Genomic DNA, 25,439 nt, shown 5'->3' on the forward strand with positions numbered 1-25,439 from the left:
CGTGCATAAATATATACGTAATTGTTTGTTTTTCTGAATGCCGTTTTCTGATTGTACTCTGATTGTCTCGCAGCAGCAGGAAGTACTGTAGATATTGATCATTCCTGGCACGCCAGTGTGTCTTCTGAGTTATGTTCTTTCGGATCCTTTTGGTAATGGAACAGATCCATTTCACTTTGCTGGGCCATATTGCTGTCTGCTGAAGCTGCTCACTCACTTATTTTATGTTCCCTGTGCTGTTCTCCCCGATGCAGCTCGTTCTTGGACAGACTCTAACTGTGTGTACAGTGCGCTTTCATGTGTTCTTGCAAACCAAAGCAGAAGTGAAAAAGCAGTAGTGGAAAGTAATTTTTAAGTATAACTTTAAATCTCATGGCACTGATTTGTGTGTCTCTGTGTGTGTGTGTGTGTGTGTGCGTACGTGTGTATGTGCATGCGTGTCTGTGTGTGTGTGTGTGTGTGTGTGTGTGTGTGTGTGTCTGTGTCTGTGTCTGTGTCTGTGTATGTGCATGCGTGTTTGTGTGCGAGGGGATAGTGGGAAGGGAAAGGAGGAAATGCAGAGGTACTGACAGGGTACAGAGCAGACTGTGCTATATGGAGCTGCTGTCCAGAATATAGATTTCAGTGCGGTATAAAACCCTTTTCTCTCCAGTTCAGACAGTGACTGAGCTACCTTGATGCCAGTCATTTTAGCTGTAGTATCAAGCTGTTCTCTTTGGAAACAGAAGGGGAAGCATCGGCCTGTATCCCTGTGGAATACACTGAGTCTCTTCTACCAGTGTACCTATATACATGCACAGACATACACATGCAAGTACACATGCTAAAGCATTTTTTGTGTAGGTAGCTCATGGTATACATACTCAAACTTTTGTGTGATGGGACGTTTTAGTGCAGTCATGAACATTTTGTATATTCAGCCTTTAATTAAATGACTACACTTTCACAAAGTTACTTTTTCCCTCCATGTCCAGCATGGCATTTTGTCTTGAACTTAGCAGTATTGAGCTTTGGCCTCTTCTTCACTCCCCGTGGTGGATTTTTCTGGTTGAATGTGCCGGGGTTTTAATGTCTGCCGACTCACTGTGTGGCTTTATGTGAGGATGAAACAAGAGGTCAGCGTTTATCGAGTCCCTCGCCATCACAGCACCCCCAACTGCTCTGCTGGGGCTTTGCACTTTAACTGTAGAACCTCCCTTCCTAATTTCAGTAAATTACATAAGGCACCTAGCGCAGCATCTTGCAGTTTTCCCCACCTTGTGCTGTGTGCATTTATCCTCAGTTGACCGTTCAGTGTGTCCTTGCCTGGGCCGGAACACAAACTCCCCTGGGTAGCGGCTCAGTTTGCCAGTCCTTTGTGGATCGCTGCCTCGCACGCGTAGGTACGCCGTAGGTCCAGGTAGCGGCCAGCGCAGCGGGCTGGAAGAAAGGTCTTCCTCTCGCTCTCCCTTGCTTTACCCTAGCTCTCCCTCTTTCTCTCTTTATATTTGTCTATTCTCACTCTCCGTCCGCTCTCGCTCTCGCTCTCTCTTTCTCGTTGTCTTTCCGTCTTAGTTTTCGCCTCTGTTTTTTTCCGCCTGCTGTAGAGAAGAGCGTTTCCAGCAGGCTGCAGCACTCCAGCCCAGAACCCCCCCCCTGGAGACAGGGCCATTTCAGCCATTAATGGGGACGCGTGACTCGGTTCGGTAGTGGAGGTGGTCGCTGGGCACCCTCCCCGCAGTGCGGGGAGAAGGAGGAGGAGGAGGGGGCCGAACTGCGAGGGTAATGAGAGCGACGCTCGGCTAATCACGGCATAGAGTGGTAAAGCCGTCACCTGCCAGCTGATGCCCTCCTCTGCAGAAGGGCACTCGTGAGGGGGGAAAGAGCTTTCGCGAGCGAGCGGGAGACGGCGCGGGAGGGAGCGGGCGGGGCACCCTGCGTTTCTCTCTCTCTCTCTCTCTCGCTCGAGCTGGCCACGGGGCCACTTCCCCCTCGGGGGGGGAGCCGATACAGTTTGTGAGAGGCGTGATGTTTTTGAAGTGGTTGCACAGCCTGACAATCATGTGCATATGCGCGTGTTCTTCTCTCTCTCTCTCGCACACACACACACACGCATGGTCGCACACAAACACACACACACACACGCGGTTCATGCAGGCAGTGTAGTTCAGATTTCAAAGCCTAGCCTCCTCAGTCACCCCTCTGCTCTTGGCTTTGTTATTGAAGCTAATGTCCTAGCTTCGTATTGATTACTCCTATGTTACGTACCAAAAGAAACCATGGATAAATACATATATCAACATAAATTAGTCTTGGGCCTCAGGAGGAATTATGCATTGGTAATACTGAACTTTGAACACACAGCACATGAAAGAGCTAGTATTTGAAGCCCTTATTTGAAATTCCTCCAGCTATCTGTTTCAACGCCGTGTCTTGACCCCCGTTCCTCTGCATGTAATGTAAATGCCTTGTTGAAGGTCAACACGAGCTTCCCGTCTGGGACCTGGATCCATAGTCCCTTGGTGCAGTTAGGTGAAACCGGTGTCCTATCTAGGCCGTTGCTGGTACAGACTGCAGATCAATGCCCTGGTGAAACAGACCATGAGGGGCAGGCTGTGTCCCTGTGTGAGTCTGTGCAGCTGGGAGCGGGAAGGAGGGCTGGGGCTTTCGGGTTAAGGCTGCTGGGCTACCGCCAAAGCTGGGCCCAATCAGAGCGAGCTTTGTAGGAAAGGGGCTGGCTTTGTGTGGGGGGGGGGGGGTAGCTGATGATGACTGCGCAGTTTCTGTCTTGTCAGCCTTGTGATAAATCGTCACAAGCTTCCACGACGAGCCGTGCCGTGCACTTCACAAAGAAATAAAATTAAATTGCTCAACTTTGTAAATTTGATTGATTAAAAAACAAAAAGTACCCCGTATATTTTCACGTTTTATTTCTCGTAATAAATCCTTTCATTTGACTTAAAAACAGTATAAAATACACAATATTGCACATAATAAATCAATTGCACTTCTTTAAGGTACAGATAAACATCTATGTCTCTTTATGCTACAGTCGAACTATTTGAAATTCAAACCCATCCTGTACAAGTCAGAGAGGTGTGTTTAGTGAATTCTGTATAAATAACAGAAAGCCAAAGGCATGGAGCTGGCATGGGTAGCTGGCCAATTGACCGGTTCTACTAAGCAGTATCGTCATGTGGCATTATGATAATTATAGCTCGTGGATTTTTTTTATGCCCTTTGAAACACTTTGGCACATTTCATTTCTCTACCGGGCAGTGATTTTTGGCTTTGTTCGTCACTTGCTATGCTCTGCAAGCCGTCGACTTAAAATCATTCATACAAAACACAGGCAGCAGACCCATATTTTAAAATAGTATTAGCCCTATTGTGTTCTTAACAACATGTACAAATAGTTTCGCTGGAAATCATTCGGTACAAACTTCATCCGGGGTCCGTAAATGTCTCACCACTTGATTGCTTGACTTGTGTGTGTTCGTGTGTGTGTGTGGGAGAGAGAGAGCGAGGGACAGAGGGAGAGAGAGCGTGTCTATGTGTGTGCATGTGTCCTGTGACTGGGGAAGGGGGTCCCTAGGTTTGAATGCTAATATAACGCGTACCCAGAATCTCGGGTCACTGCACTGCATGGATTGTTGACGTGGCCACTTTGGCTTTGCGCAGACCACGGAAGCAGCTAGTCTAATAGTCAGCAAAAAAAAGAGGGACTTGAATGCAGTGTGGACGGACACTCGGGCCTGTTGCATTCCCTTTTGGAGTCTTCAGCTGCTGACGCGGGCTTCTGAAGTGTCCCATATTAATACAGTCAACAGCCAAGTCGCTGTTGAGTAATTATTTTGTGGTACCTGATGGGAGCCGTGAAAATGCAAAGGGTGAGTTATTGAAGACGCATAAAAAACAGCTCTTGGCCTCTTGGATGGATTGAGCAGAGATGAGCTGTCTACCTTTTTTTTTTACTGCTGCAAAATATATGCTGGAATCAAGTGGGCTAGCTTAGGAGCAGCCTATCTGTCATGGTTTAGCAGACTACAGAAATTTGTCTTTAAGAAGTGTAACAATAAAGCTTTATTTTTGTTGTGTTTTATCCTTTTCAGCGACTTTCACCGTTGCTTAAAAATGATCAGGCCATTGGTACCAAATACTGTGCAGTTAACAAATGGTTGACCCCCCTCCACCCCCCCGCCCTGCCCCCCACCCAATACAGCAGCATAATAAACATAATAAACTGGTATATTTTAGAGTGAGATAAAACTTCATATATGTGTCTAGAAAATTACATTGAGATGCCTAGCTTAACAAATATTCATAGAAAAATAGCCTATTTCATTCTTTTTTTTTTTTCGCATATTACTGTTGATAATTGCAAAGTCAAGAGTATGTGGAGATACTTTCAGGTAATGGAATTCCAGTGTCGTCCTGGGTATGATTCTGGACTAAAAAAAATAGTCAAGTCTTCAGTTGTGGTTTTTTTTTTTTCTCTATGCATAATGCATCCTGAAGATATTTTAAAAGTGATTTTTTGTGCTTTGCCTATTAGCAGATATGCTGTTGAATCTGTTTGTGGGCGATACCAGTGTTCCACACAATTCGACACAAACTCAATTTCCCATACTTCCAACAAGGTCCCTCAAAAACAGACCAAGGCCAGCATGTAGGAGGAAAAAAAATGGCAAAAAAGCATCTCCCGAACCCATGACTAAAAGAGAAAGGAAAAGAAAGTGAGACTGAAACATTAATAAATAATTAACTCTCCATCCACAGACTTGCGTTTGAATAAATAAATAAATAAATAAATAAATGGAAGAGTAACTCCAATTTTGCTTCGCACCTTGGTGATCTGCAAATAAGTTGGCACGGTGTAATTTCACGCCCTGCTTCTGGAAATTAGTTCAAAATAACGTCGAATCCCTTTTGGAAGCCGTGAAAAAGAAAGAGAGGAGGGGAGAAGGAAAAAAAAAAGTCGCACTTCCTCACAAGGCTCTTAGCTCGTTTTCAGGCGAAGATCATGGGATTTCACCACACAGTCTTATATCCGGGACGCACACCGAATGTGCGGGGGGAGGTAACGTGGGGGGGGGAGGCGGGGGCGGGATAAACGTCTTTTTCTTTTTGTATTTTCGGGATCCCCTTTGATGTTCGAGAGCACGCTCCCCGCGGCGTTCAAAAGCGAGGAATAAAACCGAAAAGCCCGGCGAGTTTCATAGGAACCAGAGTTTCCAGCGCGCGTGCTTCTTGGACTCTGTTTTGGACTTGCGTTTGGGGGTGGAGGTGAAGGCCTCCTGTGGGTAAGGCAGAGGCGGGAACTGAGGCTCCTCCGTGGGGCACAGCTTCTTCATGAGCGGCTGCAGCTTGTCCTCCTGCTGCTTGAAGTCCAGCTCCACACTGCAACACAAAGACACGTTCAGGGCCGGCGTTAACGTCGGGAGCAGCACCGGTACAGCCATCTCAAATCAGCGTCTGATGTAGCGACCGGCGCTAATACACACATGCACATCATCAACCCTGACCTTGCTCTCTGCCATTTTTCACTTCCTAAAGTAATAGTCATCTGTAGCGAAACCTGCCGCTTCCGCTCGGCGGCGCTCCCCGGCGCGGGGCTGCAGCTATCGGGGGTTTATCTTCGAGAGCCGTCACGCTGTAATCCCTGGCCTACCCGGCCGGCTGGTTCCGGGGCTGTGCGAAGTTAAACACTCAGATTAAAGCATTCACTGCCGGAAGTGGGAAGAGTTTAATCCCTTAAACCATTCACGAGCCCGGGAGGATCCTGGAAGCCTTACCAAGACAACAATAGGATAAAATGAAGGAGGTAAAGGAAAAAAAAAAAACCCCATATCTCTGACCGTTGACTGCTATTCCGATGTGTATAGACGGGATAGTTATATGACTTTTTTCCCCACAGAGAAGTCATTTTTGACATTCCGTTGGATGGCTATAGGGTATACTGTATGCACTTTCTTTACTCCATTTCGTTGTATAGGCCCATATTTTTTTCTTGCTTCTGAGGTACATTAAGAGTGATAAAAGAATAATTTACCTTCTTCAAAAGTAAAAAAAAACATTAATTACATTTTATACATCAAGATGGGGAGAAATCCATTGAGGTCTGATGTCAGCTTGTCAACGTTTGCTGGGCGTATGGAATCTGCTAGAATTTTTTTTACATTTACGACCCACAATCAAGTTCCAACATTTGGGGCTGTGAGAGTGTGGGTGAAGCAACCGAACAAGCCCTCTCCACCGCTAAACAACTGAATATAGGCCTTCGGCATTAGGGCACACGTCAAAATTACATCGCCTTCAAGTTTGGACACGTCTCATACTTCTGGATGGGATAATAATGGGCTTTCTCAAGACGCGACGGTTTCGATTACAAGGTGATTATTCTGACCACAGCCTGTAGGCCTGTGGTGCAAATGAATCGCTACTCTCCCTGAAAAGTGAAAACGATCAGTCATAATCATATGCAGAACCCTGTGGTGGAAAACGGATACATAACACCCCCCCCCCCCCCCCCCCCCACCCCCACTTCCTACTTTCTGGCGTCGTAGTGTCAGATGAAGGACAAAGCGTCGCGAGTCTTGAGTGCGATTTGCGAGCTCGGTCTGAGCGGAGCGGAGCGGTGTTTTGACAGACGCGGGAGTGGCGACGAGACGGAATGTTTTCGGCGCCGTCGAGTTTTCCGTCGGCGTCTCCTGCGCCTTTCGCCGCCGAGCGCCGGGGCCCTTTTGAAAAGAGGCGCGGCGAAGCGGAGGCAGTTATTAAGGAATTAATCACTCGGCAGAAGCATGTAATTATGCGGTAATCAATTCAGTCTTGTTTTTGCAGAAGGGACCGGCTGTGTGAGAACGGGAGCTGAGGCGTCTTCCGATAAAAGCCGGGCGAAGCTTTCCGCTTCGCGAGGGACCTGGACGGCGCGTCGCGTAGGCGATCGCCTGCTCTGTTAACGAGAAGCGTTTTTGGCGCCGGCGGCCGTCGGTACGCGTTTTCGGGCGCTCGGCCGTCGTACCCACTCGAGACAGAGCGGCGTCGGGCGCAGGCGTCCGTATTGATGTGGCTAAAGCGCGTCCCTGGCCGGTGCTGCCTGTCGTGGTCTCTCTCTCTGCTTCACAGCCGCTCTCCACTCTGCCCTCGTGCTGCTGGACTATGACAAGCTGCCAAGATCCCGGCAGCGCCGATAGCACTTTTATTCACTGTCAGCCGACCCGTTTCAGTCGACGCGGCCTTTATTTAGCATTAAATGGGCGCACGTCCGTATGTTAGAATGCGATTACTGCACACGGTAAGCCGCTGAGTTCCTCTTCCCATGACTTGAGGACGAAGTCTCTCTTTTTGTTTTTTATCCATTTTTTGATGGGGTGTGGGTCTTTCTCATTTCTTTTGGACAACCATGGTTCTCCAGCACACCTTAAAATTACCAGCCATGCTTGCCACTGGCACAGTCCAGATTTGATTCAGACACGGTATGGTGCCTTAACCAAATGAGCCATCCAGCAGCTTCAGAATAATAAAATTATTGTTTAAAATTAAAATAATTCCGTGAAATTATTGTTTGAGCCCTGCTCCAGTTCTGCTGTGGGGCTGTTCAGTCTGGCTGCGATCTGCAGCTGTGAAAAGAAGCCATGTGAGAATGCTCTATGTAGAGGCTGCGAACAACTTTTCACTTTAAATAAAGTGCTTCTTTGCCACAATGGGGAGAAAGCTATGTAACAGTCGAGAAATCATGACTCAGTTGTTGCGTTTCTAGCTGGAAAGACTTTTTTTTAAAATGCTACTAGCAGCACATTTGACAGGTTTGATTGCAGGCACCAAGAGCCATTTAGTTCATAATTAATTGGGGGGGCTGTCGTCGCACAATCGACTTTTCCTCCATTACACCGAGCACGTCAGTGTGCAATTTGCTTTTGCTGGCCTGTGATTATAGAGAGAAAAAAATGTCAATATTGACTTACTCATCGCTCTTCGTACTTATTTGAGCCCGGAGTAATGGCACGCTCTATCAATGGTTTGATTAAGTTTATTTTCCTTCTCTTGCATTCCTTTTCATTCTTTGACGTTGTTGCGTGCCCCTGTTCATCTTCCCGTTTTAGAAATGCAGACTCATCTATTGTTATGCAATGGAACTTTTGGCTTTTCAGTTGCCTCACTAGCTAGCTAGAATAGACAGTGGAAGGTTCCACTTTTCAAAATCAACTGTCAATTAAGTTGATGGGCATTCTGCACTGTCAGAATTTCTGGCATAAAATGTAGTAAATCTGTAGATCCAAAACTGATGGAGGATTTTTATTGGAGGGGGGCGACGTTCAGTTTATTGGTTTCATTTGGCACTTGCACAAACATTCCTTCGCTCCTAAACCCAGACAGGAGACTTGAGCAATGAGAAATCCCATTGCCTTACTGGCAGTATTATTAAGGTACAGTACTGTGCAGCTGCCGGTTATTGCCCTTGTCCTACTGCTGACACCAAGTTACAGTAGTTGTGATTCCACGCTGGTTTGCCCTGTATTTGTACTGTGTATCTAGAGTGTTCTTCTGTATTAAGAACTGTTTATACATACATTTTTCTGTAGACTGAAAGCACCGGTACCTATGCTCTTGTAAGTCTCTGTCACAAGAATTGATTGTGAAATATATCTCTCTTTTTTGCCTTTTTTTGTTGCTACTGAGGTGTGGTCTATATATCTTTCGCATTCATGCGGCACTGCAATGGAAATAAACGTGTAACTTTCTAGACTGGCCAGACTTGGCTCTAGCGCAGCTCAAAAGGGATGTTTGTGTTCTGTCCTAATCTGTTGTGATGAAGCGGGTGCCAGTTCCTGCTCTGATACATAATTTCCTCCCAATGCTTAACTGACCAAAAAAAAAAAAACCACTTACATCAACGATTCATCACGTTGTTAGAGGAAAGCATTTGTTCAGATAACCGCAGAACAGCAGAGTCAGTGCATAGTCCACATCGGGGAGTCAGCTTCCAACTTGGGTATCTGCTTGCACTCAATCGATCTAACTTGCCTGACACGTGACCATGAACCTTACAGGTGTTTAGCCCTGCTCCCGTGCACCTGTATCCCCTGCATGCTGTGGAGCTCACAGTCTCCTTTAAACTTTCTTTTGCTGTCTGCCTTTTGATGTGAATGCCTTGAAGCCGCTTTGCCTGCGGATTCTTCTAGAATGCGTTTGGGATTTCTGTGGACATTGTTGGCATCCATGCAGCCCATTTGACCTTAACCAGTGCGCCACCCCACCACACTTCACTTCAGTGTGACTAAATATATGCACAATCACGCATACAGTTTTAAAGTTGAAACCTAGCGTCCCTCCCTTTTGCGCATGATGTTTATGAAACTCGTGAGCTCCATTTTTGGATCCTTGACAGTCTTGCTGTCTATAAAGTATAAGGTGTTATTTCACCAGTCACATGCTATTAAGTTTTGTTCAAGATAGTTGGAGATGGGAACAAATGCATTCGACCGGGGAGCGTGAGGCGTATACAGGCTACCAATTTCCAACACCGCCTCATTAGGAGAAGAACATTCTGAAAAGATAATCATCTACTCTGAAAATATTCGAAAGTCTCTTTAATGAAAGATTCATTATTCTCTGCGTTTACAGCTTATCTGTATCTCCTTGCAGTAATGCCAAAGGGTTTGGTGTGCTACAGTATACCGTTTCTGCAGCAGAGAAGCAGTAAGAGTTGATTTTTTTTCCCCCACCTTGGCTAGTTCCCCAAGTTTGAGAGAACTTTTGCAGTGTTACAGAACTTCTGTAACCTTCAGCTCTATGCTCTCGGTGGGTGGGATGGGGAGGAGGTGACGCAAATGGGAAACATTGCTGTTTTCCCATTTTTGCACACCGCCCCCCTGCCCTGAACCTCTCACATCCCTGTTCCCTCTCTTCTCGATCTGAGGAGAACTGTAGTCCTGCCCTTGCCTGCCCGGATCCCCGCGGTTTCCACGAGCGTCACATCGGTATCTATGGCAACCGCCTGACCGGGCCAACAGCTAGTACATTCTTCCGCAAACATCTTTACACTTTAAAAAACATGAAGAAGCGCCGTACGCTAGCAAGGCCCCGCTTTCACGCCGGAGTAAGCGTTGTAATTTAGCACGCCTACAGCCTTTTGGCTGGATTCCTGCTGGGCCGAGCGGAGCCCTCGATTCCCCGCTGAGCGCCACTCGCGCGCTCGTCGGAAGCGTGCTGCTTGTTTACGTTTTTTTTTTTGCCCGCTTCCTCCCGATTCGGGAGCCGAGGCGGACTACGCCGCCGCCGCCGCGGGCCGTTCGATCGGTCGAGCACCCTCCTCCATCCCGTAAACGTCCTCGCCGCCGGAATAATCATCGCCGCGAATCACGACGTTGCCGTTACGCTCACGGAAACCGCATCATCGGGCGCGTTAGCGCGCGGCGCGTCGGACCGTGACTGGCGGCGAAGTGCCTCGAGTGCGTCGCGCGAAGGAGAACTCGAGCGCGTCGGCAAATGTAGCTTCCTCTAATCAGAGCCACTTAGATGTATCTTCCCATTTAATCAACGCATTAGACGATATTTTGGGGTGGCGCGAGATAATTCGATTACGGGCCTTCACGGCGAACAGAGTGGTTATAAGAACCCCGGCTTGAAGAGCCAGTCTTAAAATAAATTGAACGCTTTCGAATCCTCTTTCGTGCCGCGACGGTCTTTATGCACTGTCGCATTCATCTTCGCCCAGATTAAAGACCAGCCCGGGAAGATGAAAGTATTACTTTAATCATTTCTGCATTTCTGCTTTTTTTTTCATTTTTATCGGGAGGTCTTTGACATCCTGAGAAACACCAGCACAATCAGCAGAGCAATTTACTCATTGCGTTTAATGAGACAGAGATGGAGAGAGGCTTTTGCTGGAATTATAATGGAAAGAGTCTTTGTCCTTGGTGCTTATCGATATGGGTATTTATTTAAACTGTGCCTGGTCAGAGTAGGGACGCTGTTTAATGACCCTTTTTTCTATGAAATCATGCTGAAAGTGGACTGATGGCAGTGTTGCATTGCGTTGGGAATCTGTCTTGTTGATCAACAGAGAAAATAATAGTACCTTTTGGGCTGCTTGCTGTAAGTTCTGCTGCTATGATGCACACCACGATGATTATGTACACATAAAATGAAGCCACAAAATATCCTTCAATCTCCTGCCGTAAAAATTTGTCATGGCACCTCAGCCTTCAAAAGATCCTTTATCCGTGTTCTGCAGCGCTTTATCCTCTATTAAACCAACAAATCCTTCAAAATAGGCCACACTTAATTGTCTTAATAGCTTGAAGTAAATGCATGGTGACAAATACCTCAGCAGTTAAAAGCATCTTCACAAGGGACATTTTGTGAGTTCCTGTTTCTCCAGAACTAAAACTGAAGGCCGAGGACAGAGAGTCTAAATATATCTGTTGCGTCTTGATGTGACAGCGAGAGCAGAACCGGGATGTGAACCTAAACTGCCAGGAACGTCTTCTAACTGTGAGATAGTTCAAAAAGGCACTGCTCAATTTTTAAACCACCTTTTTTTTCCTCAGAGAATTTCACATTTGTCATTTGTTTTTCTGTCTTCTTGAGTCCCTCAGCTTGAAGCTGGCATCCAGCTCTTAGCCCTGTGGCCTTGTGTTTGTGAAGAACTGACCTTGAACTTGCAGCGCTAACCTAAATTTGGCATCTTTGCTTTGCTGTCTGTTGCTCTGAGAGAGGGACTGAGAGAGAGAGAGAGACTTGTTTCAAAAAACATTGTGCATATTTGCTTCACTATACTGTTGCGAGGGTCTATACATAAGAGCCAGCTTTTAGTGATTTTGTTTTCAGGGCTTTTAGTGATCTGCTTTCCTCTGAAACATCTGTAGGAGTCTCCGTCTCAAACCAGTCTGGTTGCGGGGAAAAATATTTTGTGCTCTAGCTTATCTTACTTCTTCAGTTGGTTAAAAATGCCCATAGTTCACGCAACATGTTCCAACCTTAAGTTCACAGTCGAGCTGGTGCTGGCCCAAGATAGAAGGAACATTTGGGACTGACTTGAAATGCTTTTGCAGTGAAAGATTTATGGGCGAGATGGGTTATGCAGTAAGTGCAGAGTAAAAAAACAAGTGCCCTTGCTTGACCCCCCCGCCGTGTCACGAAAGCTTTAATGGCCGGGGGCGGGCCTCTGGGGCTGAGGAGGTGGGTGGGAGCTGTCAGTCAGTCCCGCCCAGGTGGCCGACACCCCCGCCGGAACGACCCGGTGACGGGTCGTCACGGACGGAGCGGATTTGTCACCCACCCGGGGGTGGCGTGTATAAACCTGGATCCTCCGAACCGGCAGATAAATTTGAACATCTTTAAGGATGTGTGTTCCTGCAGCCTGGGGTGAGAAATCGGCCTGGAACAGACCTCTGCCCCGGGGGCGGGTGGATTCGAGATTGCAGAAGAATCCGGAAGCGTCTGAACACCAGCTGAATTCTGGGCACGCCGCCTCTATTTAAGACCGTATGTTTTCTCCGGTCGGTAGATCGGGGGCTGCGCTTCCGTGGTAACCGCGCGGGCGGCCGTGTGCTGTCGCCGCGCGGTTGTGACGACCGAACGCGGCGGTGGTTCGTGAACCGCGTCGCGGAGTCCCGCCGCGGCGTAGCGGCGAAGGGTGTGACGTCGAATCCGCTCCTCGCGGGCCGCGCTAGGCCGCGATCCGGCTCGACCGAGCGTAAAAACAGTGGCGTGACACCGCAATAAAACCCCCTCGCGTGGAGAATTGATCGGCGGGTTCTTTCCGCTGAGCCCTGGCCCGCTCGCCGCGCGCCGTTTCAGACGAACGCCGGACCAGAAGAGATGAATTTTCCGTCGAAGTACGAGTGGAAGCGAAGTTTTCATGCGTAAATTACAGCCCTCGGATGAAAAGCGTTGTCACATTTCACTCCTTGACGGTATGGCGCATCATCGATCTGTCAGTCATGTAACGTTTTCCTCTGCAATCTCCCATAAAGCCCTAACAGCGCACAAGCAATTTTCCCCTATCTGATGGCACCTGTCCATTAGTAATCCTTATCTGTTGTCTTGGCACTGGCCTCTGTCTCTTTTTCTCTCTAGCTCTCTCAATCTCTCTCTCTCTCCTCTCTCTGTCTCTCGCAAAGTGGGTCTGCTAGGTACGGCTTTCTCCTTGCTTCTGCTCTCCTTGTCTTACACGCACAAAAACTCCCAGAATGCAGAGGGAGATACGATCATAGTGCTGTGACGGCACCAGCGCGGCTGAGCGCAGCACACATTAATCCAGCGGCGATATCTGGACACTCGGCTAATTAACCGATCGGCTCGGCCTTTCCCCCCTTACCCCTCCGCGGTGTACTGACATAGCAAAAGAGAGAACGTATGGCTCTCGCAGAACTGCAGAAGTCACAGTAAGAAGACTGGGAATACAAAAAAAAACCAACCTGTAAATAATGCATGCGCTGTTCCGACATGTGTCACAGTTGGCCGTGTCCTGTCCGGTTCGATAGGAGAGGCTGCAAAGATAAGAACGTTTGAATGAGTAATTACCGGGCTCGTTTGGCCGTACCCTCCCCATTTGCTCAGGCTGAGTCTCATCTCGTTTGTCATTACTTATTACCTCTCAAAGTTAACGTGGGCCAAATTAAGTTATGTTTTCTCATTTCTGCGTCTCTTCACCGTGGAGAATAAAATTCCACCTCTCCCACCGAACCCGCAAGGTTTTAAGGGGTCCACGCGTGGAGACCCAAGACGATCCGTCAACCTTCTGCTCTTGACGAACAGACTTAGGATCAGCTCTCCCATCTGCTGTCTTAACCTCCTAGCCTTGCCTATTAAATTTTAATTCTCGTGTCGGATCAGGGACAGCTGCAGTTGACCTGCTGAGAACTGTAATTGTTCATAGCTAGCAGTTATATGTAAATTTGCCTAACCTTATCACTGGTACTGTATATATAACTGACTGCTTGTGTCCATTTTTACTGCTGAATATACAGAAATGATTCCAGTTGCATTATTACCTTGCTCAATGCTCAAACAGCAGTTGCCAGCGTGGTATTTGATCACAGTTTCTTGTGTTTTTTAATTTATTTGTGTACGGTATTTGTATGTGGACGCACATAGTTTCCAACGTTGAAAAGGAGAGTTTGTAGTTTGTAGCTCCGAGAAGGCAATTTTCTGTGTTTCTAAATGTTTACCCCTTTTTTATGACCTGACATTTCTTTTGGTAAGTAGCCAAAAGCAAACAGTTTTCTCAGCTTCTTTCAGAGTTCCGTTCTTTTATGGCCCCTTAAACAAAACTGTTTGTGATCTAGTCAGTGTTGTTACTGAAAACAATTTACTCACTACCTGTTTGCAGTCAGAAGGAAAAACAAAAGCTCCTGACACCTGAACTTCCTCGCTATGTGGAGTTCATTCGGAATTTTAATGTCTGTCATTGAATTGTTTTTTGTGCATTTTTTTCTTTCCGATTCATTTCCCTATGGAAAACTTATTCATGGAAGATGAGAATTTATAGGGTGCTTGGAGTGTGGAAAGATACAAATGTTACAGCAGGAGTAACAGATTGTTTTGCAGTGTCTTCTGTTTTTACGTAGATTCAAGATTCATTTTCTGCAAAACAAACCCTCTCAGATGTATTTTTCTGACAGACTGTTTAATATTACACTCATTTGCAGGGTTCTTTAATTAATTATTTACCTTGTTTGCCTTTTAACTTAGAAATTTAGTATGTTTTCAATGTTAATGGTATCGAGTAGATTCAGTAACATATTTTTCACCCCTTGTTTTTTTTCCCCACTTGTTTTCAGTTTTACCTAGTCTTGGGAAAAATTGCAGGCATTATGAAAATTGATGTAAAAATGTCTACCATTCCGTATGAAGACTGTGGCCAATATTGGTACAAAAGGAAAGGGAATTCAGGCATTCCTTTTCTGATAATAATGAGGAAGTGAATAGCTATACGCTTTAGTTGTTAATCCCCTCAACTCCAGTTCCTCTGATTTGCATGTTATAGCAACCATTGGTGGGGGTATGCAGAATGATGTAATGTAGGCTTTATCATTGACCTGTATGCGCAATAATGGCCATTAAGGTCTAACGTTTTCACAGTGTGCATCTCGAGCTCAGACAACTATCTTCAAAGGTTTTCATTAAAATCGAAAGGGATGAGGTCAGAAATGGCCTCTTGCTCCATTACCAGCATGCAGCGCAGGGCATTGAATATTGATCCAGTGGAGAGAATCCCGTATGCAATACAATTTTTATTGTCAGTGACATAACTGTTGGATTAACTGATTTTGAAATTGAATTGAAAACGGATCAATAAGAAAAACAGGCCAGTGGATTTAATGCTAATGGCTGGCTCTTTCTATGCGGGGCCCAGTGTGATATGTTGGGTTTTGTGTGTGTGTGTGTGTGTGTGAGGGGGGGGGGGTGGATTCAATCACTTGCATGAAATTATCTGCATGGTGATAAGGCTTTCCCAGCAAGATCACTTGTGAAATGAGAAATGACAAAAGCTCACATCTCACGTCATGTCTGTGTCACCAAGAGGATTAATGATGGAGGAAGAACCTATACTCAATTTCTCTACCCCCCCCCCTCCCAATCAGGCAAGGCTGCTTAGATATATTGTGCAATTGGAAACGAACAGTACAAAATCAATCAAATCGAAATTATGTGAAAAGGAAAGCCTCCAATCGGATCGCGTCGCACCGGAGTGGAGGTTACGTCTCCCGCTCCTTCACGGTTTCCGCTGGGTTCTCGATGCGGTCTTTCACCGAGGGGCGAGCGTCACGCCGCATTGAATCGCCAAGCGGAGTGTTACCGTCTCGAATTAAAGCGGAGCATTAAAACAGGCATAAATCTCACAGGCCTTTTTTTCAAGACTTGGCAGCTACACACCCCTCCTGTAGAGACCAATATTGTTATTAGATGCTCTTTTGGGGGTTGGCGCTCAGGCACTTCTGGAAATGAAAGTCGTGATGTATATAGACGCGTTGTTAAAGTGTGCTTCTCAGCAACATTAGAGATTGCGAGGTTCTCAAGCCGAATGGCTGGTTAATAAAAATACAAAAATAATAACGTGAGCTATTGTTCAGAGGACATCTTGAGAAGAGAGGTTTGTGACAAGTCATAATTTTGAATCGTGCACATTTATAGAAGGTAGCAGTCTATAGTTTGTGGTGTGAGTTGGCATGGCCAGGGATCTATTGCACATGTACGACACCTTGGGCGCATGCCAAGTGTGAGCGTAAATGTGTTAATATGACAAACCTGGGTCACATACTTTATTTGAAGTGTTAAATACTGGTAAAATGCCTGCACATCGCTGAAAATTCTGAAGGCAGCATCTGTTTCCACCAGCATTCAGAACGAAATCCTGTTTTCATGTTTCTGTAGTGTTTTTTTAATAACATTCTTTTGTGAAAATTCTCAAGGATCTCTGAATTTGTAGACTATTTACAGACAGTGACCTGCAATATGCTGAATTTCAGTGTGTGAGCAATACTGCGAAGTGCTATGAGAGAAACAAGCCCGATTTCTTTCAGAATGAATTCATGTGAAAAATCAGGCACTCCAAATGTGTTCTCTGCTGTCCAGATGAATGTGCCTTGGCCTCTGCAGTAGGTGTGACTGAGCGAAGCTTTAGCTCTGAAACCCAGGAAACGGCAATGCACTCACGGTGTTCTGCAGTGGACATGCGTCAGTGCAGTTCTCTCTCTCTCTCTCTCTCTTTCTCTCTCTCTCTCCTTCTCCCTTTCTCTCTCTCCCTCTCCCTCCCCCTCTCTGCGTCTGTCTCTGCCTCTATCTCTGTCTCTCAGTATCAGTCTCTGTCTCTCAGTCAGTTCACTTCCATTCAATACGCTTTATTGGCATGACAAATTTGTACAATTTTATTGCCAAAGCTTGTTGGATAAGAAAAAGGTACTGTCTGTCTGTCTCTCTCTTTCTCTATCTCCCTCCCTCTCACTTTCCTTTTTTGGCCCAGGCCCTCGGGCTGCTTAAAGATGTCAACTTTCCTCAAAGGCAAGTCGTGTCCTCCACGCCCCCCCCCCCCCCCCCCAAAACCCCCCTCCCCCCTCTTCACGCTCACCCCAACCTTGGCAAGCGGCGGCTGCCAGCGTGCCACTGATAATGCCTGAATGATGGCGGTGTGTGGGAAAGCTGCTAATTTTACTGGGGGGGTGGGGGGTCAGGGAGACGTGGCCTGCCTGCGTGACAAAGAGCCAGGCGCTCCGGGTCCTCCTGTAATCCGGGGGAATGGTAAAGAGGCCAGCGTCTGTCTGAGACCACAGGTGACCGCTGTACTGCGCTCTTATAAAATATTCATACAATGTCTCAGTCTTTATTGGCACAAAATACTGGATGACAAAGCCGCACAGCTTTTTAAAGGCTTGTGTGCTTTTCCCCATTAGAAAAATTGAAAAGTGCTTCAGTGTAGGGCGGCCCAATCCCCAGCCCCCCATGTCTGCAGAGGATCCGTACCCCACCATGACATCTGAGCTGTGGTCCCTTCCCTGTTTCCCTCCCTGCTTTCTGCCTGTCTGAATGAAGGGGGGGAAAAAACTAAATACGAAAGAGACCATAATGGTCTGTTCTCGTTTAGAAGCAGAAAATTCTTCCAATATTAAATTCTTAGTAAATATTAATGGTACATTTTTTTAAATGGTAAAGTTTAGGTGAGCGACACGTTAAGATTTTTTAAAAACAGAATTAAAGGGGAAATGGAAACTTTCGCTTCCGAGGGTACTGACGAATGTGCGCTCTCAGATTTGAGGCCACTTAAAATGTACTCACTTCATCTTCACAACTGTGAAATATTAAAGCGGTATCGCGCAATTAGTGGCATTATAGAATTTAACTGAGCTCACGAATCACCTGCCCCTTGTGGGCCTTCATTGTTTTTCTGTATTTTAACTAAAAGCGGGGGAATAAGACTAATGTAGCGTGCTGATGCTCACATTAGTATTCCTGTCCGGACTCTTAATAAAACACCGTCTTTAGGCTCTAGGTCTGGGAAATTGAAAAAGCGAAAGAAGAAAACACTATCAAATAGGAGTGTGAAGTGCAATATCTTTGGAAGGCTTACGGCCGAAAGGGCTTTTCACCCTCCTGTGCGGGCACTATAACTTTTCTTGCGGTTTGCAAGGTACGCATGACAAACACCGCGAAAGGCAGACCGCGCACAGTCGCCGCGAATAAAGTTCCTCAAGGTGAAAAGTGGCGCGGGAAGATCGGTTACGGAAGCCCCCGCAGCGCGACTGTCAAACTGTGCGGCTTCTCACGTCTGTCAAATCGGCTACGTTTGAATTATTCCGCGTGCAGTAGTAATCTTCGCAAAGTGGTTTTGGCTTCTGGAACTAGGTCCGGATTAGCTTTTAATCGCCGCTTGAGATACCTTCCAGCGTCGGTGTCCCGAACTCGAATGTCGTAGCGCTGCCTGAATTTAAGCGTGACAATGAACAACGTCGAGCTGATTTTTTGCTGTAAACACCCTGCCGATAAGCATCGTGAAACCTTAAAGGTGTCTGCCTCTTGTGGTTGTCTGGTGGTAAATGTAATGCTTGACTCTGCAATGCGTTTAGGGTCCTTGTGGACCAGGAATGATTTCTTTCTTTAACTTGGCCTGCAAAAAAATATGCTGTTTGTCTTGCCCCTTTATAGAGACTGCAGTATTACATAAATGGATTAGCCTTGTGGAAATTTTTAATGTTTTAAATGAACGGGGAGATACTAATGGTATGGATACTGATGTATGCTCATACGTATTTGCTTGGGAGTGAATCCGCCGTTTGCAGTAGTCTTGTTTGGGCATTATGAAGTCTGATTTCCTGAAAAATCAGCAAGGTTTTTTTTTTTTTTGTAGTAAATGGGTCACTTGGGTTTTAGAGGCATTTCATTTTAGACAGAGCACGGAGCTTTGAGCTTTAAACCTCCCTCCACACCCAGCCGACAACCGAGCATCTGCTTGGGCTCGGCGTCCAGACTCTAACCTGATTTGAGGTCATGCTTTGTGGGGCTTTGGTTTGATTTTTAACAGAACAGAACAGGATAAGAATGAGTCGTGTAATTAAAGGCCACCCCCAAACGCTCCGGAGGTATAGCGGTGCTAAGTCACGTGGCTCGGTCAGAAGGAAGGAATCCCGCTTCACGAGACAGTGCCTCATTTTGAGTCGGAAGCGCTGGGATTGGCCGTAGTTTTTCGCAGCCTCGTATTTGGGATTGGCTGATTACAGTTGTTGCCATAGTGGTGGAACGGTCCTTTTGTGGCACGCGCACGGGTGACATGGTACTATGGTACGATAGGTTCACTGGGGTGTGATGAGATGATGTCATCCCAGCCGACTGAAACCCTTCCAAACCTGGCAACCGTGGAGCCAAGCATGCACTGCCCTGTGGGGTTGGCAGCTGCAGTTCGCACTGGCATGGTTAGGACCTATCTGCAGACTACAGCAGTGCGTTATCAGGATATGCCACCCAGCAGTCCCCACACTGAAGTCGTTTTTCTGAATTTGCTGTCCGCGCTGCGATGATCAGTACTTTTATTTTTGAAAAAAAATGGCATTTACAGGAAATTGTTTTGGGGAAAAGTGTGATTTGAAAGGAAGGATCTTGTAGACTGCACTGAATGCACACTGTGTTTTTCTATGAATATATATCCTTTCCTACAGTGTGAATCTTAAGAGGTCATCAAACCCTATTTCATATTCAGTACTTCAAGTAGCACTGTGCTGTTTGGAAGAGAATAACTTGCTATAACACTGCTTTTTAGCTTACTGGTGCTATAGTAGCTCTCATACTGAATTGTCTCTCAACCATTTGTTTCCAATATGACAATCCTGACCTTTCGGGAGAAAAAAAGGCCACAGCACAACATTATATTGTATGTGTGAAGTGTGAGTCCGACTAAATTATAGCAGCTGAGTGCAGTGGGCTGACGTGTGGCATAATATATTGGATACGTTTTCACAGTCCTCTTCCATGCAAGCTTTTTTCTTGAATGCAAAATCCATCTGAATTTCACGTGTGGCATGTATCATATTATGTAACATGACAAGGACTTTTTCTCCTGAAATATTGGATTTTTGAAAGAAAAAAGTCAGAAACGATGAATATTTATGGGTTTCTTTGGCTGGCGAGGATGGACTGGCTGTGCACATGCTTTTTTGTCATTAAGTCTGGCACCAGAAGGTGATGCGGACGCAGAGAGGAAACCTAACATCAATTTTTAATTGTTAGTTTTATGTTTGCAGCACTCTCTGTGGTCCAGGCCCCCGTTGCAGGAATACATTACCGAGCTGCAGGCTCTGAGGGATTGGTGTGTGTTATGAGCAAGTGTTCTGGCGCAACCAAGGGCATTCTTTGCATCTTTTCGAGCCGGGCTGCTTAATCCTCAGAAAAGACTGTCATAAAAAGGTTTTTTTCCCGTTGAGTGGAGATGTTGGATAGCATCACCCTTTTTTTTTTTTACCACAGCAACTAACATTACTTTTTATATCCCTGAACATCTGATTTTAGATATCTCTGTAAAATGACTTATCATTGAAAAGTATGACATAGCCTGTATTGACAATAACATGGAGTAGTCTCAGACAGCCCTGACATTCAAAACATTTTGGGCTTTGTCGTATGCTAAGCTGCATTTGCAGATGAATAACGTGCCGAGCATGTTGTTCTCTCTTACCCTTCTCTGTGGGCCTCTCCCTTCTCCAGCTCTTGAATGACTCCCAGAAGCACTTTAATGGTCTCCTGACTGGAGCTGATCAGGTTCTCCATGACCTGCAGCTGTGCTTTAAGTTCCCCGTCCTGAGTGACCGGCACTATCTGCTGGCAGGCCTCGGCGGCAACGGCGGTGGCCGGCCCGCCCCCGGCGCAGTCGGGCACGCCCCCGGCGGGCCGCGCGGGGCGGGCGTGGCACCGCGCCTGGGCGGGGCAGCCGGCTCGCGGCAGCGTCTGCGACTGCGCCTGCTGCAGCCCGTTGAGCTGCAGGCCCTTCTTGCGCTTGCCGCGCGCCGACGGGCTCTCCAGGCACTCCACCTGAGTCAGGGAGTTCCAGGCGATGGGGCCCGTCACCTTGGAACCCGTGTCCCGCAGGGTCCCGGCGGAAGACTCCTCGAAGTTCAGCAGCTGCCGCTTTGCGGAGCGCTCGGGGGCGGGGGCGGCCTCCCTCGGCCGCGAAACGCTCCCGGGCGTGGCCTCGGGGGCCGGGCCGGGGTCGGGGGCGCGCGGGACGTCCGGGGGCGGGCACTGCGCCTCGTCGGGGAAGCCCAGCAGCAGGGCGTCGGCGCAGTTGCCCCCCGCGTGGTGCTCCACGGTGGCGATGCACTCGTTGGTGTGGAGCAGGGCCCGCGTTTTGACGCTGGCCTTGCCCCGGCACTGGGAGGGGCCCGCCGCGCTCTCGGCGGACTTGGCGCCCTTGGGCTCCGCCGCCAAGCCGTTGTTGTGGCTCTTGAAGGCCTCGGAGCCGGCCGCGTGCTTCATCGAGTGCCCGTGGCCCTTCTTGCGCTCGAAGGGGAAGGTCTGGTAGCGCTTCTTGAGGTCCGGGGACGTCTGGACGCCCGTGCTCTTGGTGACGTTGGGGATGGAGCGGCGGGCGGGCACGGTCATGTACTTGCGGTACGCCACCTTGTACGAGACGGGCTTGCCCCCCTTGCCGCCCGCCTGCTCGTTCTGGGCGTCGCAGATGTCCTTGAATCGCACCTGCAGGGCCTTGTTCCTCTTCCTCACCTGCTGCCTGCCGGGGTCCAGGGAGTACTTCCCCTCCAGTCCCAGCGAGGGCGCCGTCTCGGAGTCAGACTCCGAGTTGGTGAGCATGCATTTGCTGGCCTCCCTGCTCACCATGGTTCCTGAAAGGAAGGAAATGAGAATTTAGTGTTAGGAATTTAGAAGTTAGAGTTAGGATTACAGAGTATATACTTTCTCTCTCACACACACACACACACACACACTCACACGCATGTGTTTAATGAAATCCTGGGCTTAAAATAGTTCCACTAATGTGTACACATGGAAAAAATTGACAAGCACTTGCAAACATCACTGTCATGTTTTCCGGGGTAAACATTTTTCCACCCACATATAACAAAGGGTCAGAATAATTTATCCTAATCACTCATTTCAGAGCTGGTTTAAAAGGAAAACAGCGTGTTTCTCACACACTCCTGCTTCAGCCTATTGTGATATAACGACACTTTGCCGAATGTGCTTGTTGTGACAGCTTCATTGGTCTCTTGTCCTTGAAATGCGCCCTTTTTGTCAGTTTCTTGTGACTTTGGAAAGTACTGTGCCAAGAGCCTGTCTTGTAGTATGTAGGCGACCTTCTTATTTCTAGAATTTTAATAGAATTCATTCGTTATTCTGCTGTATAACAAACTGCTTGTGTGCATTATGTGGGACTTACCACTGCTCCTGACTCCACCTTCTGTATGATGTCATAGTTTCATAGTGTGTGAATGACAGTTGGACACAAGGCTTGGATATGTGCTATTGCAGCTCCAAGTTTGCCTGACTTTTCTGTCGATTGTATATTTAAAAATTTGAATACCATCAATAAAGCCTGAAGTGCTATATTGTGCCTTTTAGATAATTCTTTACTTTTTTGTACTTGCTGCTTTAATACCATGAATATATACAGGACTGAACATGCTAATGTGAATGGTCATGCAGTGGTTATGTCAAATGGTACAGTGAATGCTGTGTGGTGTGCATTTTAAATATTCTTTATCATTGTCAATGACAATCTGCTGGGCTGCATTCCAGTAAGGTAGAAAGATTTAACTACTTGTTTCGAATGATTGCTGTCTCTGCTAAATCCATTTAGCCTTTCCCGCCTTCATTTATGTGAGGGTTTGGGGTTTGAAAAGATTCATGTTGCCCCGATTTATTGGTCTGTCAGACTTTGTGTAGATTGGAGTTCCAGAGAGGGTATAATGTCCAAGTAGCCTCTGGTCATTTGGACACAACTCTCCATGGTTACTTCTGCAGCAGGAGGCAGGGAGCACAAGAGGACCCCGGTAACAGCAGCTGCTGTCGTTCCCTCAACCCAGGGCCAAAATCCAAGCGTGCGTCTCCGCGATCTCCCGCTGGCCGAGTTTAAACGTGACGTGGGCAAACGTGACGAGACCCGCCGCGGCAGGGACTGCCCCGTCTACGAGACGCTTCCGGCGGCGGACGTGCGGCCGTCGCCTAACGAGAAGAAGAGCGATTAAGGGCAGCCGCGGCGGCCAGGGCCAACGCTTATCCCCTAGCCCGCTGGTAAGAAGGGCCGCCCCGCGAGGACGCTCTTAACCGCACCGGCTGAAACGGCCGCGTCAATCGATGAACGCAGCGAGGCCGTCCACCTAGCGCGTGTTAGCAGCAGTAGTAGTACGCCACTGAGAAGCGTTAGCGTCGCTGTGCTTGAATAAACAAAGATCAGGGGAAAAAATCACAAAAAAAGTAAAGATGCTTAGCTCATTTAACTTCGAGCTGTCATGTTACCCCTCATGCGTGGAAGAATTCACATTCTGCTACCTTTCTGTCTGTTTTTCTCCGGTGAAATTGCGAATGCTAATCATCTCTCATCATACAGCCGGCTTGTCACTAATGCAGTCAATAAGGGTTTCCTTTTAGCAGTCACTTTAACTGACATAATATAAATCTCTCTCTCTCTATCTCTCTCTCTCTCTCTCCCTCTTCCTCCCTTCATCTCTCTCTGTCTACTCACTAACTAACTCACTCATCAGATAATGCCTCGTATATTGCTCTCATCGCCGGCTTAATTTGTCTCCGGAATTGAGGCCCGGACGAGTGATGTTGACATTGGGACTCTCGGTATCTACGGTGGACCGAGCTCTCTATCTGATCAATCTAATCTGCGGACATTATTAACGGTCCCGGGATGAAAGAGCTCGGCACCGGCTGTATCTCAGAGTCCTCCGGAGCTGTCAGCCCGGGCTCCTCCTTCTGCCTGCTGCACCGGTCAGGCTTTTAGGCCTAGCTCCAAATCAACTCTTCCAATTACCTGAAGAGTAAAACATTGGGACAGTCGCAGAGGCACGGATTAATGGCTCTTGCGATTTGGAAAAATGGTCGTATGGATATCGTGGGTTCCTCTGTCTAAATGGGTAAGATCTGTTTGCTGAAAAGGCATAAAAAATGTGGTCTTTGATGGTCAGTGCTTTGCGTTAGAACGTTAAAGGTTCTTAATTTGCCTTTATTAATAATTAGTGATATTCCACAATGCTGACATATAATCGATTGTACAGTATCTTAAAAATGTAATTTCATTAATGCCCAGAAAAAGGAAAAAACAACCGCGTTTAATTATGTAAGAAAAGCAGGCCGGGGGTTTTAGTACTAAACATTTCTCTTCCCTTTCATTTTCCCAGTTACAGTGCATATGAAATTCATGGTATCTTAGCAACAAGCATCAGATTCTTTTTTTTTTTAAACCATCAACCCCTCTTCTTTCCTCTTGATAGTCTACAAGCAATTATCTGCGCTGTGCTGTTATTATGTTCTTGTAATCATTATTAGAGTTCAGAGCTTGCTGCTGTTTACCGCCGGTCATTTTGCATAAATGACATCAAAGCGCTCAGCCAGATTTCACTTCCTGTGAGGTCATAATGACCTCAGGTGGATTTATAATAAGGTATTTCTGAAAGCATAGGTTCCGGGTTGGCATTATTATTGTGCAGGAATAGCACTGTCGGCAGGTATTCAAAGGCATTCAATTAGGACACAGCGATGTTTTATTCATAGCATACGGCGCTAGGCCCAGCTGTGGAATCACAGTGTTTTCTCTGCTTAGCTTTGACTGAGTGGTTCATCAGTATTTATGGAACACCGGTTCCTCAAAGGCAAAAAAAAAAAAAAAAAAACTTTTTGTTTTACGTGAGCCTTGAATATATTTAACTGAATATTTTCCTAAACGCAACCTAGCCTTGGCTAAATTTGCTCCCTAATGCACTTCCAACCGACCGTGAAATTAGAGTGAGGGATTCTGGGACTGCCACGGTCGTTCAGGTTTTCCCCTTCTCTTTGCCTAAGCGGCGTACGTTCCTCTCGATTCGGGCGCGCGCGGTCCCGCTAGGGCTCGGGCCTGCCTTCTGCGGCTGTAGCTGACAGATGGGAATCTGAGTCTTTCCCTTCGTTGCCTGGGAGGAACTACAGAGCCGGCGTGAGATTAAGACGTAGCGACTGCTAGCGTCGGGGTCCCCAGACGGCCTTTGTTCAGCCTCAGACGGAACGGTTTCAAAGGGAGGAATTAGCCGGCGGGAGCCCGCCTGACCGCGGCGTGAGCGTCGCACGCGTCGCCGAGCGCCCTTCCCGCCTTTCCCGCCGCGGAGCCGCGCCGTTTGTCATTCCGCTTCCCTCGTCTTCAGAGACGAGCTTGTTAACTTTAGAGCCCGTTTCATAAACCCAGCCACAGCTGCCGTTCCAAGTCAGGTGGAACGCGCTCTGGCGAATGAGAAGGCAGCCTGAGCCTGTTG

The 25,439-nt window shown here is 47.2% G+C and overlaps 2 protein-coding genes across 8 annotated transcripts in view; one reads left to right on the top strand and one right to left on the bottom strand.

The window, feature by feature from the left end:
* dock1 (dedicator of cytokinesis 1) overlaps positions 1-25,439 on the top strand; it is a 233,935-nt gene that overhangs the window by 84,760 nt on the left and 123,736 nt on the right. The gene's annotated exons all lie outside the window — the stretch shown is intronic.
* The window catches only part of LOC118220845 (inhibitory synaptic factor 2A), a 29,354-nt gene continuing 8,260 nt past the window's right edge, over positions 4,346-25,439 (bottom strand). The window contains exons 2-5 of one of the 2 annotated variants that reach the window (XR_004764019.1): positions 20,651-21,812; positions 13,407-13,478; positions 4,826-5,379; positions 4,346-4,693 (exon numbers count right to left, since the gene is read on the bottom strand). Coding sequence is in view for 1 of the 2 variants with exons in the window: in XM_035405190.1 (XP_035261081.1) it covers positions 5,196-5,379; positions 13,407-13,478; positions 20,651-21,807 (1,413 nt within the window). In the remaining variant the exon portion in view is untranslated. Of the gene's footprint in view, positions 5,380-13,406; positions 13,479-20,650; positions 21,813-25,439 lie in introns of both variants that reach the window. The other variant, XM_035405190.1, reaches the window with a different exon arrangement.

This window comes from Anguilla anguilla, chromosome 2, assembly GCF_013347855.1.
Source record: "Anguilla anguilla isolate fAngAng1 chromosome 2, fAngAng1.pri, whole genome shotgun sequence".
Taxonomy (NCBI): Eukaryota; Metazoa; Chordata; class Actinopteri; order Anguilliformes; family Anguillidae; genus Anguilla; species Anguilla anguilla.